Source organism: Cyprinodon tularosa, unplaced genomic scaffold (assembly GCF_016077235.1).
Source record: "Cyprinodon tularosa strain WSP-4 unplaced genomic scaffold, ASM1607723v1 ctg289, whole genome shotgun sequence".
In the NCBI taxonomy this organism is placed as follows: domain Eukaryota; kingdom Metazoa; phylum Chordata; class Actinopteri; order Cyprinodontiformes; family Cyprinodontidae; genus Cyprinodon; species Cyprinodon tularosa.
Window position 1 is genome coordinate 553,353 of NW_024038995.1, and position 16,484 is coordinate 569,836.

At 37.2% G+C, this 16,484-nt stretch overlaps 1 protein-coding gene across 1 annotated transcript in view; it reads left to right on the forward strand.

Annotated features, from left to right (window-relative positions):
• LOC119787137 (contactin-associated protein-like 4) overlaps positions 1-16,484 on the forward strand; it is a 170,395-nt gene that overhangs the window by 121,019 nt on the left and 32,892 nt on the right. The window contains exon 17 of the mRNA XM_038290781.1: positions 2,092-2,310. Coding sequence (XP_038146709.1) covers positions 2,092-2,310 — 219 coding nt within the window. The remainder of the gene's footprint in view (positions 1-2,091; positions 2,311-16,484) is intronic.

Consider the following 16,484-nt stretch of genomic DNA (forward strand, 5'->3'; position numbering starts at 1 on the left):
TGGACGAGCAGTATGGAGGAATATTGACACTTTTTTTGTGGACTTTTATGGACCTTTCTGCCTCGGGCGCTATGGACCTCCATTATTTGAATGTCAGCAGACAGCAAGAAGCCTCCCAGATCTCCAGATGCATTTGAGATATCAAAAAAGTACTCCAGAGTGTTGTTCAGCATGGGGGTGAGTAGAAAATGAAGGCTAATCATGTTTTGGGTGTACTATTCCTTTAAAGAGTAAATTGGAGATGACCCAATGAGAACCTAATACAGGAACAGAGATGCACCAACAGCTTCCCTCTTCAGGGAAATCTCCGTCAGTATGCCTTTTCCCAGCTGCTGCCGTTCCTGTACAATGTCCACCTCAGATCGCTCATAGAACAATTGCTGAAAAATGAAGTTACTGCAGGAAGCAGGGATGGTGTTTCATCTTCCCGGGGTTATACATCCACCTGCAAAAACAAGAAGGATGGATGTTTATTCGGGAAAATACTGTCTTATCAGATTTTTCTTGGAATATAAACAGCATAAGTTTTGTGAAGCAGCTGTTACTAAGATTTCTCCTCCTCCTTGCATTTTTTAGAGAAATGCTTTACTCAATATTGTCAAAAGTGGCTGATATGGCGATCTGTACTCTGAGTTATATAATTCTTAACTTGTCGAAATTTGCACCATTCATCACATATAGTTTGTGGGTGAAAGATTTCCAGCATAGCACTTTGATTCAGTTTAAAAGTTTTCTTTTTCCAGATAAATAAATCAGTCGCATCTGGCAATATGAAACCTTTGCTGTAAGTCTTGTGTTTAGTACATCCAACCTCTAACTTTCCAACAGGCTTCAACCAAAGGAGATTGTTGATCAGTTGTTTAAATGTAGAATAATAAAAAAAAAAAAAATAACTATTTTTTTTTTTTTTTCAGATACAGCTGGACGGGTCAGTGCATATGAAAATCCCCTACACATAATGATAGCCCTGCTGCTGGTCTCCACTCATTGCAAAATTTTGCATACTTTCTAAGGCATTCAGAAATACTTTAATAATCCCAGGGGGAAATTACAGATTGTACATCATTTTACATCATTTTGAAACCTATGAAGAAACCTATAAATTCAGATTTGAAGTAATCCACAAGCTATATTTGCAGTGTACTCTACATCATTTGCTTTACCAAAATCATTTATATCTGATTCATCTGTTTTATGTCTTCCCTTGTTGCAGCCTCAAGTTAAAGTGGGTTTTATATGGATTTTGTTGAATAATGCAGAGTTTTAAAATGGCTTTATTCGAAAAAAATGTAGGTCTTGAATGCTAGCATTTTTTATTCAACTGTGAATCTTTGAATCTCTCTTACTACTACTGTATCCCGAAGCAGCAGATCTGAAGCTCTGCAGCAGATCTGAAAGGAGTTAGCTAGTTCCAAAGTCCCAAATTATGACCTTCAGTAGGTTTTTAACCCTTTAACTCCCTCGAATTTGGCTAAACTATAATAACAAAGAGGAAGAGACCAAAATTCCTCCATAGAGATATGAAAGATTTCCTTTAACTGCGAACTCTAGATGGGTGTTGTTACGACCCAGAATGTTGCAACCAGCTAATAAGTTAATGTGGAGATAACTTTATCACACAGGGACAAATAGGGGTATCAATAAACAGAGAAAGACAATTCCCTCATGTTTTCTTTATTTATATATTTAACTTAAGTTAATTGCATAATTTCTTTTTTTCACTTTTGTTTGTAGCCGTCAGAGATATTTTTTTTTCTACTTTTATTATTATCTCCCACTACATGTCTTAGAACCTCATCTTTCTTTACAAAACCATTGTCAAGTGCTACATACAAGCTGCTTAGTTTAATGGAGGGAACCAAACCAGTTTACAGGTATTTGCGCATATGCAGTTTAGGGCCCCTTATTCTGAATCTTTGAAGTTCAGGCCCTCAGAGTTCTGGGAAGTGTTTAAAAAGTAGATGAAGAAAGTGGTGTATAATTATTGTAGAATTAGCTGAACTTGTCTCTCGTTAAACATGACAAAAAATGAGAAAGTTGACAACGGACTGCAAATATCTAAATTTTTGCTTTTATTTTTTTTTATTACAGCTTCCAATCAGGTTGTTTTCTCATTTGATGTTGGAAACGGCCCGTTGGAGGTTCAAGTTAATAGCAGCTACCCCCTCAATGACAATCGTTGGCATCGAGTCAGAGCCGAACGGAACGTGAAGGAGGCGTCCCTCCGTCTTGATGATCTTCCAGTTGCCACCCAGGAGGCTCCTGCTGAGGGACACATCCACCTGCAGCTCAACAGCCAACTGTTTATAGGTGAGGACGGCTCCTTTCTCTTTCTTGGCTGCAGTGTTTGCTGCTTTCATCTCTTTATCCTTTAGTTCTCCCGAGCTTTTCACCGTCTCATATCTTTCAACCAAACTCTTCCTGGATATAAATCTAATCTAGAGTTTATTTTCTTAGACTATATCTTCTTTGTTCTACAGGGAATCACTTGTTAGCTTCAGTGTTTCTGAAAACTGCCAAAAGGCGTTTTTTTTCTGTTTATCCCCTTTGTCCCTGCAGTATATCCCCATTTCACATATAGTATGATAATAATAGAACTCATTTTACCAAAAAAAAAAAAAAAAAACTGTTGTGTCATTAAAAAATGTAGATTGAATCATCTTGCTGTTGTTTCTACATAAGACTAAAAGCCTGTAGGTTTTACTGCATTCAATGCTTGTTAGAAATATAAGTCAGAATGTTTATGTTAGTCAGTCTAAAGCTTCATTTTCTCATTTGAAAAGAGCTATAAAGCAAAAATAAACATGAAGGTTAAAAAAACAGCAATCTCTCTGGCTGGAATCCTTCCCCTCACTGTATTAGTTCGTTAATGTGTGTTCGTTAATGTGTTTGAATACAGGTTGGAAACGTTGGTGGGATCGTTTGTTGCTGCGCTGAAAAGGTTCAGATGGTGTTTGACAGAGTTACACTACATTCTGTCATTTTTATATTATAAGTATAAGCAAATAGAAAACAACCTTGTGAGGTTCCCCTTGGCTCCCTTTTTTAAGCAACTTTTATTGAATATCTGTATTATCCATCTTTTTTAAAATATGGACTACTGTCCAGTGTGGAGCATTTCTAGTAGCTAGAACCTGAACTGGTCCGCACAAACAGGAACTATAATAGAAGACAATGCACTTTCAAGAGGTGCAACCTTTCACTGGAGCTGCAAATCATCTCCCACTCTGCTGTTTACAGGAAGATAACATGATTTAGGTGGAAGGATTTCTCCAGATTTTTGGCAACACCTCATTGGCCCTTCTTACATAAATGTCAGCGGCTTATAGTCATGATGTAGGCAATTGTTAAAGGGGTGTTCCAGTTCATAGAGGTTACCTTTCAGTAACTTTCCGCTTGTATTGAAGCTTCACTTTAAAGCCCAAGGTGAAGGGAAAGGAGGCCTAGTGGTAAGGGCTTAGGGCTTGGAATCCTGAGGTTCTGAGTTCAACCCCCACTCCCACAGACTGCCACTCTGGGACTCTGAGCAAAGACCCTTCACCCCACATGGCGACACACAATGGCAGTCCACTGCGCCCCAATGGGATGGGTTAAATGCAGAGTTAATTTTGTTGCTCTGTACTTGTGACAGTGTAATGACAAAGAAAAAAGCTGTAAAGGGATGAAATAGGATTTACTGTATTTTTGTGGATCTGACAAAACAAATCATTAGAGTTTATAATTACTGGTTTACAGTTGCCTTTTGTATCTATGCTTCTTTTTCTTTGTCTGCTTCTGTCTCCTTTAAACACAAGTCGGCCTCGGCAGATGGCTGCTCACACTGAGCCTGGTTCTGCTAGAGGTTTCTTCCTGTTAAAAGGGAGTTTTTCCTCTCCACTGTCGCTACAAGCATGGTTAGTGTGAGGGATCGCCTCTGAGTCAATGAGTCGATGCAATCAACTGATTTTCCTTAGAAAACCAATTTGACTGTATGATCTGGTTGAATTGTAAAGTGCCTTGAGATGACGTGTTGTGAATTGGTGCTATATAGATAAAATGAATTAAATTGAACTGACTAAAATATGGATAGCGTCAGTAATAGTGCAGATAAGTGGCGGAGAGAAAATAGTTTGTCTTGAGTAATTAATTAATTTACAATTCATACATAGAATGAGCCATGAAGAGACTTATTTAAAAGGCTGTATTGTATTAATTGTATTGTAATAATCATTCGAAAAGTGAAGAGGAACCTATAGGAGATGAGCTTTTACAGAAGTTCAAGTGAGGTGTCAACCTTTGTTACTGATCAGGAGTTGTCATAAACGGGAGACATGGACCCAGTATTCAAAGTGAGACAGCCAGTAGGAAAGTTCAAAACATATAAAAATAAAACCAGAAACAGAGAGAACATAAGTGAAGCTGCTGAAGCTGTTCAGCTGTTAAACCAGGTATGTGACTCACTCTGATTAACATCTCCTGACAGATGATCATGGTCACTTACCTGTGTTTCTCCCACAATCAGAGTGTCTGTGATTGGGCATTGCCCCGCGCCCCCTCCTGCAGTCGCCGCGAGCCGCAGATCCTCAGCAGCTTCGCCTCTGTTCCGTCTGTTCTTGTTTGTTTTAAATAAACGCTTTCAACTTTCCTACTGGCTGTCTTACCTTGAATACCACCTGTCCCACCTGTCCCGTTTTCTGACAGAATGATCAGGCCCCGAATACTCAGGCTGACTAAATATACAGCCAAGGAAACAGGTGAATGAAATAAATGATAATTACAGCAGGGAGGGAGCTACAGGTGAATAAAATAAACAATCAAGGTGGAGGAATCAGGCCAGATCATGACAGGAGTAGCATGTTTGGCTCAAGAGATGCAAAGTCCTGCACCTTAACAGCATTGAACCAGTTTATTTGACACACAAAGCAACAAGGGACATTTACTGAAATATCCAGAGCAAAAATAATATACATTGACAGAAGCTGTTTGGAATTTCTTATGAGTAGAGATTGATGAAATTCCTGAGAGTCAAGTGTTTTATGATCTAACAAAATAACTGCATTTGCACGCTCTGTTTTCACAATAAATGATCATATTTAGACAAAGTAAATGTTATATTGTAGGAACGTTATATTGATTTGTATCATAACAAAACACATTTGTATATTTGAATATTACTGTTAGAATAATTACGTTTTCAGATTAAACCATGGTAATACTCTATTTTTCTTTCACTAATGGAGGCTACGTGTTGTGGATCTGACATATCTATGAACAGATGGAGCCCAGCAAATTTACGGAAACCCAAACAAATCTGAGTCAAAGTAATATATTGAGATATTAAAATGTTGCTTATTTAAATGCTCAGGGGTACAAAACTAGAGTTAATCCTAATTGTTATGTTTTTCTAAGAACGTTAATTGGGCTGTTTGGAGCAGAGAGATAATAGGTTTTCAGTATAGTGATCTGAAAATAAGAGAAGGAAAAGCAGATCTATACTTGGCTTCAAGGCTTAAGCAAATTACATAGAAAATCAAGAAAGCCTAATATATAGAAATATATTAACTGGAGAAGAAACAAAGCCAACATTATTTAAAAGTATTGTACTTTCTGATAATACTCAAGGGTTCAGGTTTGGCCTGGACCACATACCTAAACCAGGAGCTCTGGCTGTCATGGTGTTTTTAAGAGATCTGACCCACATGCAGGAAACCACTCAGAGAACCAGAGTAAAAGTTTAACAGGTTTATTGAAATAATCAATAAGATTGATCCAGGGTAACTCAGAGAGCTGGTGAACCGGAACTGGAAGTGAGATGGGGAGTTCAGAGGTTAGTTCAGGGTCCGTGGGAACTTTGAACAACGGCTTGCAAAAATCAGAGATGAACGTGACTTCCCAAAATTGGCAAACACTCTGGCGACGAGGTAGAGGCAGTCCACCGCTTAAGAGTCCTCAGATAATGAGCCAACCATCCGCAGGTGTGTGGGAGGACCAACGAGAACAGGGTGCCACCTGGTGGTGGGGAAAGAGAACACAAAAAAACAAACAAGCAAAAGATTTGAGCCTGGTTGAAATAAAATCCTGCTTTGTTCAACCTGTCAGTGTCAATAGAGTCCTTATCTGAAGTATCCACAAACCTAAAACTAAAAACTTTTTTTTCCAAACCACTTTGTGCCTTATCTTTGAATTAGTTGAACTAAACTTAAGACACTGTAATGTAGGCACTGATCAAATCCACCCAAATGGTGTCATGAGAAGTGAGCAGGAGTTGCACTGTTTTAGCAATCAAGAAGCAATAATGGAGCAGCACTAACAACTCTATAATTGTTCTTTGCTTTAAAGTGAGAAATAAAGTAGTTTTTCCAAATGCAAATAGCTATTTTCACAACTTACACCTTCAAACAAACTCTCCTCAACTTTCTCTGATCAAACATAACCAAGCTGCCTAGTTTTTGACTTAATAAAAAGGACACATACTGATTTTGATGTTTTCAAATGAACTGCTCCTGCTAACCAAGCCCCTCCAGGGAGAACATACATTTCTCACTGGGCGACTTGTTAACCTGCAGGCTGTTCCTCTCCACAGACATGAATTATGCAAAGATAATGTTGGGTTATTTAGGTTCTGCCTCTTTAATGTTCTCGTTTTAATATATTTCAGCATCCCAGTACATGGGTTGTATTTACAAGACAGCAAACTGTTTCATTGTTTGAATTATTAGAATCGTTGTTGGTTTGTGTAAATTCATAAGCTGTATTTATAGGCGTAAATCCTGCCCTGCTTTACATACTGTAGCTGTGAAGTCTGTTGTTTTGATTAATGAGCCATGTTATTTGCTTTCATGGATTTATAATCAGCATTGTGCCATTTCTTCTGTTGGGGCTGAAATCTGTCCACAGCAGTTTGAGGTGAGCTCAGCTGTGTAGAGATTTGTAAGCAATCCTTCAGCCTTGTTTTGGTCTTCTGTGTTTTTGTGACTTGCCTTTTAGAGAGTTTTTGTAGAGTTTATACTCCCTCAAAACGAATAAATGTCATCCTATTCTAAGAATCTTAAGCCTGAAATGCTGAATCTTAGAAACCTCATTGCTTTATAAATCAAGCATTCATTTCTGCACCATCTCTTTAGAGATTTCTCAATCATGCAAGTCCTCTTTTATGTCTTTTCTTTAGTTCGCCCCACAGGTCTTTTGATCTGGGGGGAGCAATGATAGAACCATTTTTGTGTTTATTTGGCCATTATCCTACTGAAAGCTCAGAGATGACCCATTTTCCTGTTTTCTGGCCCAGGCCAGCAGGTTTTTATTTAAAATATACAGGGATATCTAAGCATTCATGATGAAATCCATTCTACTGAGGTTCCTTGGGGCAGTTCGAGGCAATGGATTTTTCAGGATAGGAGTTTTTTAACTTTTGTAATAGCCTATGGGCCAGTAGTTTATCTGAAATGCTGTAAGATTAGATAGGAAAACCTTCATTATGCAAAAATAACAATATGCTATTTATCTTCATCCTAAAAAAGCTTTTATTTTGCATTTTACCTATTTAAGCTAAGAGCAGACACCACAATTTCATACTACTCAACATTAATTCAGTTCTTCTCTTTATCTACATAGCACCAATTCACAACACATGTAATCTCAAGGCAAATTACAGAGACAATTCAAAAGGTCATACAGTCAGATTGGTTCAAAGTTTCTATCTAAGGAATACCAGATGATTGCATCAACTCATTGAGGCAATCCCTCACATCAAGCATGCCTTTAGCGACAGTGGAGAAGAAAACTCCCTTTCAACAGGAAGAAACCTTAGCAGATTCAGGCTCAGTGTGTGCGGACATCTGCCCAGGCCGACTGGGGTTCAAGGAGACAGAAGCAGACAGAGAAAAAGAAGAAGAGATACAAAAATGTAACTGTCAACCAGCTCCACAGGCGGCCCCATCCAGGAAACTCTGGCATATGTTGGATAAATTATCGGTCAGTTTTGTATAAGTTATGAGCATTACTAACGCAAGTATCTCGAGAAACTTCTTGACATATGCCAGTGTATGGCTCATACTTGGGCTATAAGTTACAGGTAAGTTATCTGATCACTGAAATACATTAAGTCTAAGTTACTCATAAGTTACAGTGTCTAGCTTATTCTTTAAAAATTCCGAAAAAGTTTAAAAACAATCCACTGGACTTGGTTTCCAAGGTTTAAAGACGTTTCTCTTCCCCTCCAGGCAGCTTTCTCAATTCAAATGTCTGGATCCGCAGTCAGTTTGCATGTTTCCAACCAATACAAGGCAATACAAACCAAGTCCAGTGGATTGTTTTTAAACTTTTACGGAAAGACTATGACCTGGATGACTGAGAATCTTCATCAGCATATGTCTAGCTTATCCAAAACCTATGAGTAACTTGTGCATAACTTATGCGTAACTTATCAAGAACTTGTCTCCAATGCATATCAACGTATCTGATGTGTTCCAGATGACCGCTGAACGTGTTGTTAATGTACAGCTACTGTTCGATGTAGTATTGGCAGCATTTTGGTATAAAAGGGGGTTCACAGGAGGAAACTGTCAGTTCTCCTCCAGACTTCATCCCCATCATAGGGTGAGCGAGAAGGCGAATATGATGGATCCTCCCTGGGTTGACGGCCATGGCCATGACCAACAAACTTCCTAGCAGACATGACGTATCTGCTGCAACTGCAAACCTCCTATTTTATTCTTTTGGCGGGCGGTAAACAGCACCGAAGTTAATATTGCAATCAATGAAATCTTTTTATGCAGGCCCGGGCACCTCCGGGCGCATTGCTGCCCCCCTCAGGACACTGGCTTGTGACATTTCATGGGCATTATTCTGCTGTGCATTATGCATATTTTAGGCTGTCGTTAGACATATGTTCTGGACTCGTTATGAATAAGCTATGCCCACTCCAAAATTGAAAAAATACATAGTAAGTTCAGCATATGCCAGTGTTTTAGAAGATTCTGGGACATCGGGCATACGTTGGCTAAATTTTTAAGGTGTAACAGGGCTTAACAAATTCTGCAGACCTGGAGAATAGAGATAGAATGAAGCAGAATGATGAAAATGAGTACCTATGTCCTCCAGCACTCTAAGCCTATAGCAGCATAACTATAGGTTTTATCAAAAAGCAAAGTTTTAAGCCTGGCCTTGCTCATTGGCATTACCGATTAATCATGTACCACATCTAGGAAAATTGACAGAAGTCAGGTTTAGGGTAGACAACAATTCAATATCCATATATACTGCAAACTTTATTCAGTAACAATGACTTTTCCCATAATTCAAAATACAGTACAGTCTATGATTATAGCATTTGCCACTGACTGACATCACAGGTTTTGTGCTATTTTAGGTGTTTTGTGGCAAATATTTCTAAGATGTTATATTGGTGGAAGTAGATGATCCTTTTAAAAATAAATCTCATACGGTTTTACAGGCATCTGTTATAGGGCCTTTTTGGCTGTCTTTCTCATGCTTTAATTTTGCCAATATAGATGAAAAACCAATTCTACTGAAACATCTTCTTCCTGTGCATCATAAAAACATGAGACAACATGAAGTGACTGTCCACATGAGTAGCAGATATAAAACTTTTGTTCATCTGATCTGATTTTGTCAAAAAAAAACAATTATACAGAACACGCTTAAACTATTTACAAGTTCTGTAACTTAGTATGATAAATAGAAAACAAATTAAAAAGGAATCACAAGATTGCAGCATATATTCTCTCTACACAAACGCACATCTGCAAAACAGTTTTTTCTGCATAAAACCCATGTATTCAATACGTCCAGTAGGTATCCATACGTCCAGTGACATTATTGGTTATACCTTTTGCTGTATGTTTAATCAACCTAAATATTGTACAGACACAGCAGGTAAAATTTTACTGTGAAAAAAATAGGTTTGTTACAGAGACAAAAATATCTCACAGTAGTTGTGTGCTTGGGCATTTTTTTATCTTTTTTTTAAATAATTTATAACGCTGTGATACAGTGAAGTAACGGTAGAGCAGGAAAGAGTAGCTCTGTTTTAAAAGGATGTAAGGGAGGAGTCAGTAGTATCTATAAGTACTCCTAGATGTACATTTCTTTCAAACAGTTACACACGTAAATGTAACAGATATAATGTACCTGGTTGCTACCCACCTCTGAAGAGTTAGCCTAAAAACATGGTACTATTTTTGGTAATGCCCACTGAGAGTACAAACCTTGGATGCAGAAGTAACTTCTTCTGAACATCAGAAAAACTAGGGAGGTTGCTGTTGATTTCTGGAGGTCCAAGGGGACAGATTACATCCTGCTCCTGGTGCACCAAGAAGCAGTGTAGCGTGTGGATAACATCAAGTTCCTGGGCTGTCATATCTCTCTGACCTGTTCTGGACCTGAAACAACTTGACGCTGATGAAGACGACTCAGAGGATCTTCTTCCTGAGGAAGCTGAAAAGTGTTGGCCCATCCTCTGGGTTGCTCAGGAATAACAATAGAGAGCATGCCATGTTCAAGTACAAAAGTGCGGTAAGGGAGCTTTAGGACACGCGGAAGAAAATACTTGAACAGAGCAGAGGATGTCAGATTGTCCTTTCTTGAACTGGACTTTCATACTGCTCACCTGTATGTACTCCTGCTTTCAGGAAAGCCATGCAGAATTCAAATTGAACTATCTGAGAATCCTCATGTAGAAAGTTTTAGGAAAAGGAGGGACATTGAGTAAAATTCATCAAGCTGATTCTGCCTCCCATGTCGAGTTTTAAGACAATCACAGCAGCAGTAGAAGCTTGATTTGTTTCACAGCCAGCAGTGTTGATTGATAAATCAAACTCTTATCAAATCCTTTCTGTGTCAATTGGGGTGGAGGTTGGACATGACCCAAATGCAGAGACTGAAGTTGGTTTCTTGAAGAATTAACAAAAAGAGTAACATAAGCAAAAATCCAAAAAAAACAGGAGTCCACAAAAATCTAAAACTACTGAAAACCAGGAATACTCACAACAATGGGGCAAAGAAATTACCACAAACAAGCAAAGAGTGACTGAACAGGAGGAGAATATATGGGAGAGAGAATCAAAGACCAGGCTAATTAGCAGATTGGGAGCAGGTGTGAACAGAGGAGGCAAGAAGGGAACTAGCGAAAGGAGGCTGACACAAGATGGCAAACAAGAAATATTTAAGAACTTATATACAATCAAAAATAACTAGATTACAAAATGGAAATAAGACCAATGAAATCTCAGAGATGAAATTTGAACAGAACCAAAACCATTAAAGGCTGAAAAAATAGGCAAACAACTTCCCACTCACAAAAAAGCGTAATTTAGCAAATTTTTCAAAAAGAAAAAGAGGGTTTTCCAGCTAAAACCGGCATAGCTACATTTGCTTTGCTTCAGCCTTCCTCCTCTGATTGACGCGTTCACATCATACAATTCGCTGCATTTCATTGGACAGCATTTCTATATCGAGACAAACTTATTTGAAGGCTAACGGCAAGATGAATGGACTTTTGTGAATTCACAAATCTCACAGTTCATATTGAATTTCTTGCAAGGTAAAGTGTGCAGAGCTGTTAACAAGAAACTCAAACAGAGGCTGTGAATAAAGAAAAGGTTAATTCTTTTGATCTTTTTGGATTTTTAAAATAAAATATAAGGACACTCATATGGATTCTATTTACTGGAACCATCAATTTTGTTACAGCTTTATAATATTACTGGGCTTTGCATTCATCCACCACATAAACTCTAGAATATAATTCACAATAAAATACACTAAGTTTGACGTTTTTCTAGGCTTAAGGTTTGATGATAAAGAAAAACCCTGCTATCAGTGAAGTTACTCTGAATGCAGGGACACTCCTCCACTGCAGTGGGTCTAGGATTACATCATCTGTTGTTAACAAGTGCTCGTATTCCTCCTGTCTGCTCACAGAGCCTGAAGGTGAGTTGTACAAATAAAACAGACTGTCAAATTATAGCTGATTTTGGTTAAGACTAGGTGGTTATATTCTTTTCTAGATATCTAGAAACATTAATTTCATCCCTCATAGTAACAAAATGCTCTCTCAATGCAGATACGGTTATCTCTGTCTGTCAAGCCTTGCAGCTTTGATCACTCAGAGCTGCTTTATCTGTAGTTTCTTCACTCTTCTCTCTGAGCAGAGGCTTAACCATCAGCTTTGCTTTGTTCTTAAAATAAATCTATGCTTTACATTCCTCCTTTTTAGTACCAAATTTGGTATTCTTACTGTCGATTTATTTCGATTAACAAATTGCTGGTATAGTCATCCACTAATCTGTGCAGACTGAGCTTTGTTTAATGATTCATTAATAAAAGGTTTATCCTTTCTGGTCCTCTTAAAAAGCCTGAGTTATTTTAGACCTTTAAAGTTGTTAAATGACTAACAAGGTCAAGCGAAGAGCTTTTGAGTCTTCAAAAGTCTGGAATTTCCTCGAGTGAGTCCGATTTTCCTCCAACTGTGATCTGATGAGGAAAACACAACCATTTGCAATCATGCATGGTTTTCACTCGCAGCCTCAGGACAAACTGTGGATGAATTTTCACCTCAGCCTCAAATTTCTTTCTGGATAAAAACGAACATGAAGTGTTAAAATGTTAAAAGCACTCTGAGGCATTTAGTAACCCAAGCTTTTATTTTCACAGGAGGAATTCAAATGGTGTTAATGTTGTTCTCATTTAACCACTTTTCCCAATGCTACACTTGGTTATTTTCTAAAAATTCCAGCTTATGGTAGTGGAACAAATCCAGACTTTTTTTCCCCTCATGTCGATGTTTTATGCTCCTAATTGTGGATTAAGTCAAATGCTAAATGTATATCAGAGGACTCATTTATTGGTTTTGTATTCTTTACTTTCTACATAAAATATCTATTAGGCATACTCATTTTTAAAATCCAAAGATTCATTTATAGGCATTCAAACCTCTAATGCATAAAATAAATGTGTCTGTGATGTCGCAACAAGCGGCACCATGAGTTGAGATTCAGTTTAATACGAACATCAATCAGCTTGAAATATATAATTTGTAAGCAGTTAAAATTTACATTTTATACTGATTAAAATAGTAACATTTTCTATAAGACAAGGTTTTGAAAAAATACAAATTTAATGATGTCTGTTCACGTCAGGACTCAGAACGGAGTACCCAGTATTCAAAGCAAGACAGACAGTGGGGTTACTCAAAAAGCAGTTCTTACATCGGAAAAACAATCTAGAAATAAGTAAATATGTATTAAATTAAGTGTATTTACCCTTAATCTGAGTAGGTAAATCAGATAGTTAGCCAATGGAATAAGTATGTTTACTCTTAAATAAGATAATTAGATAATATGCACTTGAAATAAGACAATGCAATTGTTTTTCTCTTATTTTAAGAGTAAATTGTTTTGTTCCATTGGCAAAATTTCTCTTTTACCTCCTCAAACCTAGAACAAATGCACTTATATTAAGAAAAAATTACTTATCTAAATTTCGATTTTTTTTTCCAGTGTAAAGCATGATGGATCTGCTGTAACAGCTACTAGAGCGTCTAAGGCAGGAACCTCTCAGACCAAACATTTATTTATTTATTTATTTATTTTACAAATATGGGAAGTTTATCTTGAAATTTATTTTGTCTTCCGAAAAAATAAATACTCCTTAGCAGCAACTAATACATTCTATCTAGGGTGGCCCTAAATCCATGCTGGTATCACAGGGAGGGTTTTAAATGGTCTTAAATCAAAAATATGATTGTGGAAATGAGGTGCACCATCAATGCTTTAATGATGTTGGGGGGTGGGCGCTTTTTGGTTGTTGCTAACTATATTACCTATCACCATTAATTTAAAATCCGCATCTCTAATTAGGATTTGTTACATTTTTAAATATGTTACTAAAACCTGCTTTGCATTTTTTTATTAAACCCTTTAAAGCCAGATTAATTTTAATTAGATCCCAATTTGTTAAACCTCAGAATTGAGAGAAGGTCTTGCTTGAAGCTTTAAATATGAATTTTACTAGAATGAATTTCTTGCAGGTGTTTGAGGCTGAATTAGTTGCTCTTCTGGGAACTGTTGAAGTGAAAATGTGAATTTGCAGCTTAATTACCGGAATCATTATGCAGAAAGCAGAATAACAGTAGCTGTGAGTTTGACACTGATTAAACTGTGGTGATATTTGCATAAAAAGCCTGATCGGTGGCTGTTAAGTGGATCCGTGTCAGCGTGTGAGTGATCGTTAGAAGTTTATCTTTTCATGTATTAATGTTGGTCATTTACTAATGAAAGACAGACAACTGCTCCTCTTTGTGTTTTCCCAGAAGAGACACTAAAGGAGGTTTCCTGTCATCTGTAGCATTACAGCTTTAATAATTTATGAGTCATATCAGAGCACAGACTGTGGGCCTAGAGAGGAGAGTCTTACAGTGATTTACTGGTGTGGAGAATAGGAAGCTGTCATCTTGAACCTCAGAGAGCAAACAGCTGCTTCATGAGTTTGCTCTTCAAGTACAAAAGAAGCTTCAGCTCGTGATCTTTACTTTGAAAGGTTGTCATGTTTGAGCTATGGGAACAACAGAATCCCATCTGAATGAAAAAGAAAAGCATCATTAAAACTCCTCGTTACACAATTCCTCCCAACTTACTTCTTCATTTTCAGCTGAAAAGTTTTTTCTTTGAAAATCATGAAACTTGAGAATGTGTGGTTAATTCACTGCAGCGTCGGCTGCTGGAAACCAAAGAAAGCATTTGCTTCATTTTGAATTTATATGCAGACCCATGAAATATTAGAGCTTATGTCTCTTTTTAACCCTGTGGGAGAAAGGTTTTACTTACAATGGAAAAAATGATCTAGAAATGAGTAAAAATGTCTTGAATTAAGTGCATTTACCCTTAATTTGAGTAGGTAAATGAGATAGTTTGCCAATGGAATGAGTATTTTTACTCTTAAAATAAGATGATTAGATAATATTAGGGTTGGGAATTGAAAAGATTTTCACGATTCCGATTCCCTTTTCGATTCTATGAAACGATTCGATTCTTTATCGATTCTTTTTTCGATTCCAATTTGGGGGAAAAAGGAGAACAAACAGTTTGATTATCAGAATCAACTTTGTTTACTTAACTATTGCACAATCTTACAAACTCAACAAGATCAAGATGTCCACAGGAAACGTGAAACTGGAGTAACATCTGTGTTTAAATGAAAAATGAATACAAGAACAAACTTAATAACCAACAATGTCTAATAACAAATGATGGGATAATAACCTATTTTAAATAACAAAAAATACTAATTATAAAACAGTAGTAGCACTGCAAAAAATGTAAATCTAAATAAGTCATTTGTTCTTAAAATAAGTTCATTTTTTCTTGAATTGAGTAAGTAAGTGACACATTTTGCCAATGGAACAAGACAATTTACATTTGAAATAAGAAAAAAACTATTGCATTGTCTTATTTCAAGTGCATATTATCTAATTATCTTATTTTAAATGTAAAAATACTCATTCCATTGGCAAACTGTCTTATTTACCTGCTCAAATTAAGGGTAAATACACTTGATTTAAGATATTTTTACTTAATTTCAGATCGTTTTTGCAGTGAGGGAAAATTAACAATTGTTTTGCAGAAAGATGAGCATATCTGCTTTTTCTGGAAGGATACGGGATCTTTCAGCGCTTATGGTGTCTCCAGCCGTGGAAAACACCCTCTCAGATGGGGTGGAGGAAGCCTGCACACAGAGGTAGTTTTCAGCCAGTCCAGATAGCAAGGGCAGCGTATCTTGCTTCTTCCACCACCACAGTGTGGCGCTATCCCTGCAGGGGATGGAGGGCAAGCTTTTACAGAGCTGGATTTCCTGATCTACCCTCTGGGCTAAGGAAAGACGGGGCTTTGATTCACAAAGTGACCGCAGCTCGTTGTCTTCCTCCTCGAATAGTGCTCCCCAGAGCCGGCGCTCTAGGCTCTGGTGCTGCGGGAATCGAAAAAAGAATCGTTCAGCGAGCTGCCAAACGATGCCATGGAATCGGAAAATACGGAACCGGTTCTTAACAGGAATCGGTTTTCGATTCCCATCCCTAGATAATATGCACTTGAAATAAGACAATGTAATTGTGTTTTCCTATTTTAAGTGTAAATTGTAAATTGTTCCATTGGCAAAATATGTCTTTTACCTCCCCAATCCAAGAAGAAATGCACTTATTTTAATTTCAAATTTTTCCAGTGTAGTTTTTATCACACACTGGAAAAATGATCAAGAAATAAGTAAAAAATTTCTTTAATTAAATGTATTTACCTTTAAGTAGGTAATTAAGATGATTTGCCGATGGAATGAGTATTTTTGCTCTTAAAATTAGATATTTAGATAAAATGCACTTGAAATAAGACAATGTAATTGTGTTTTCTTATTTTAATTATAAAATTTCTTGTTCCATCTTTTACTTCCTTAATCCTAAAACAAATGCACTTATTTTAAGAAAAAAATGACTTATCTAG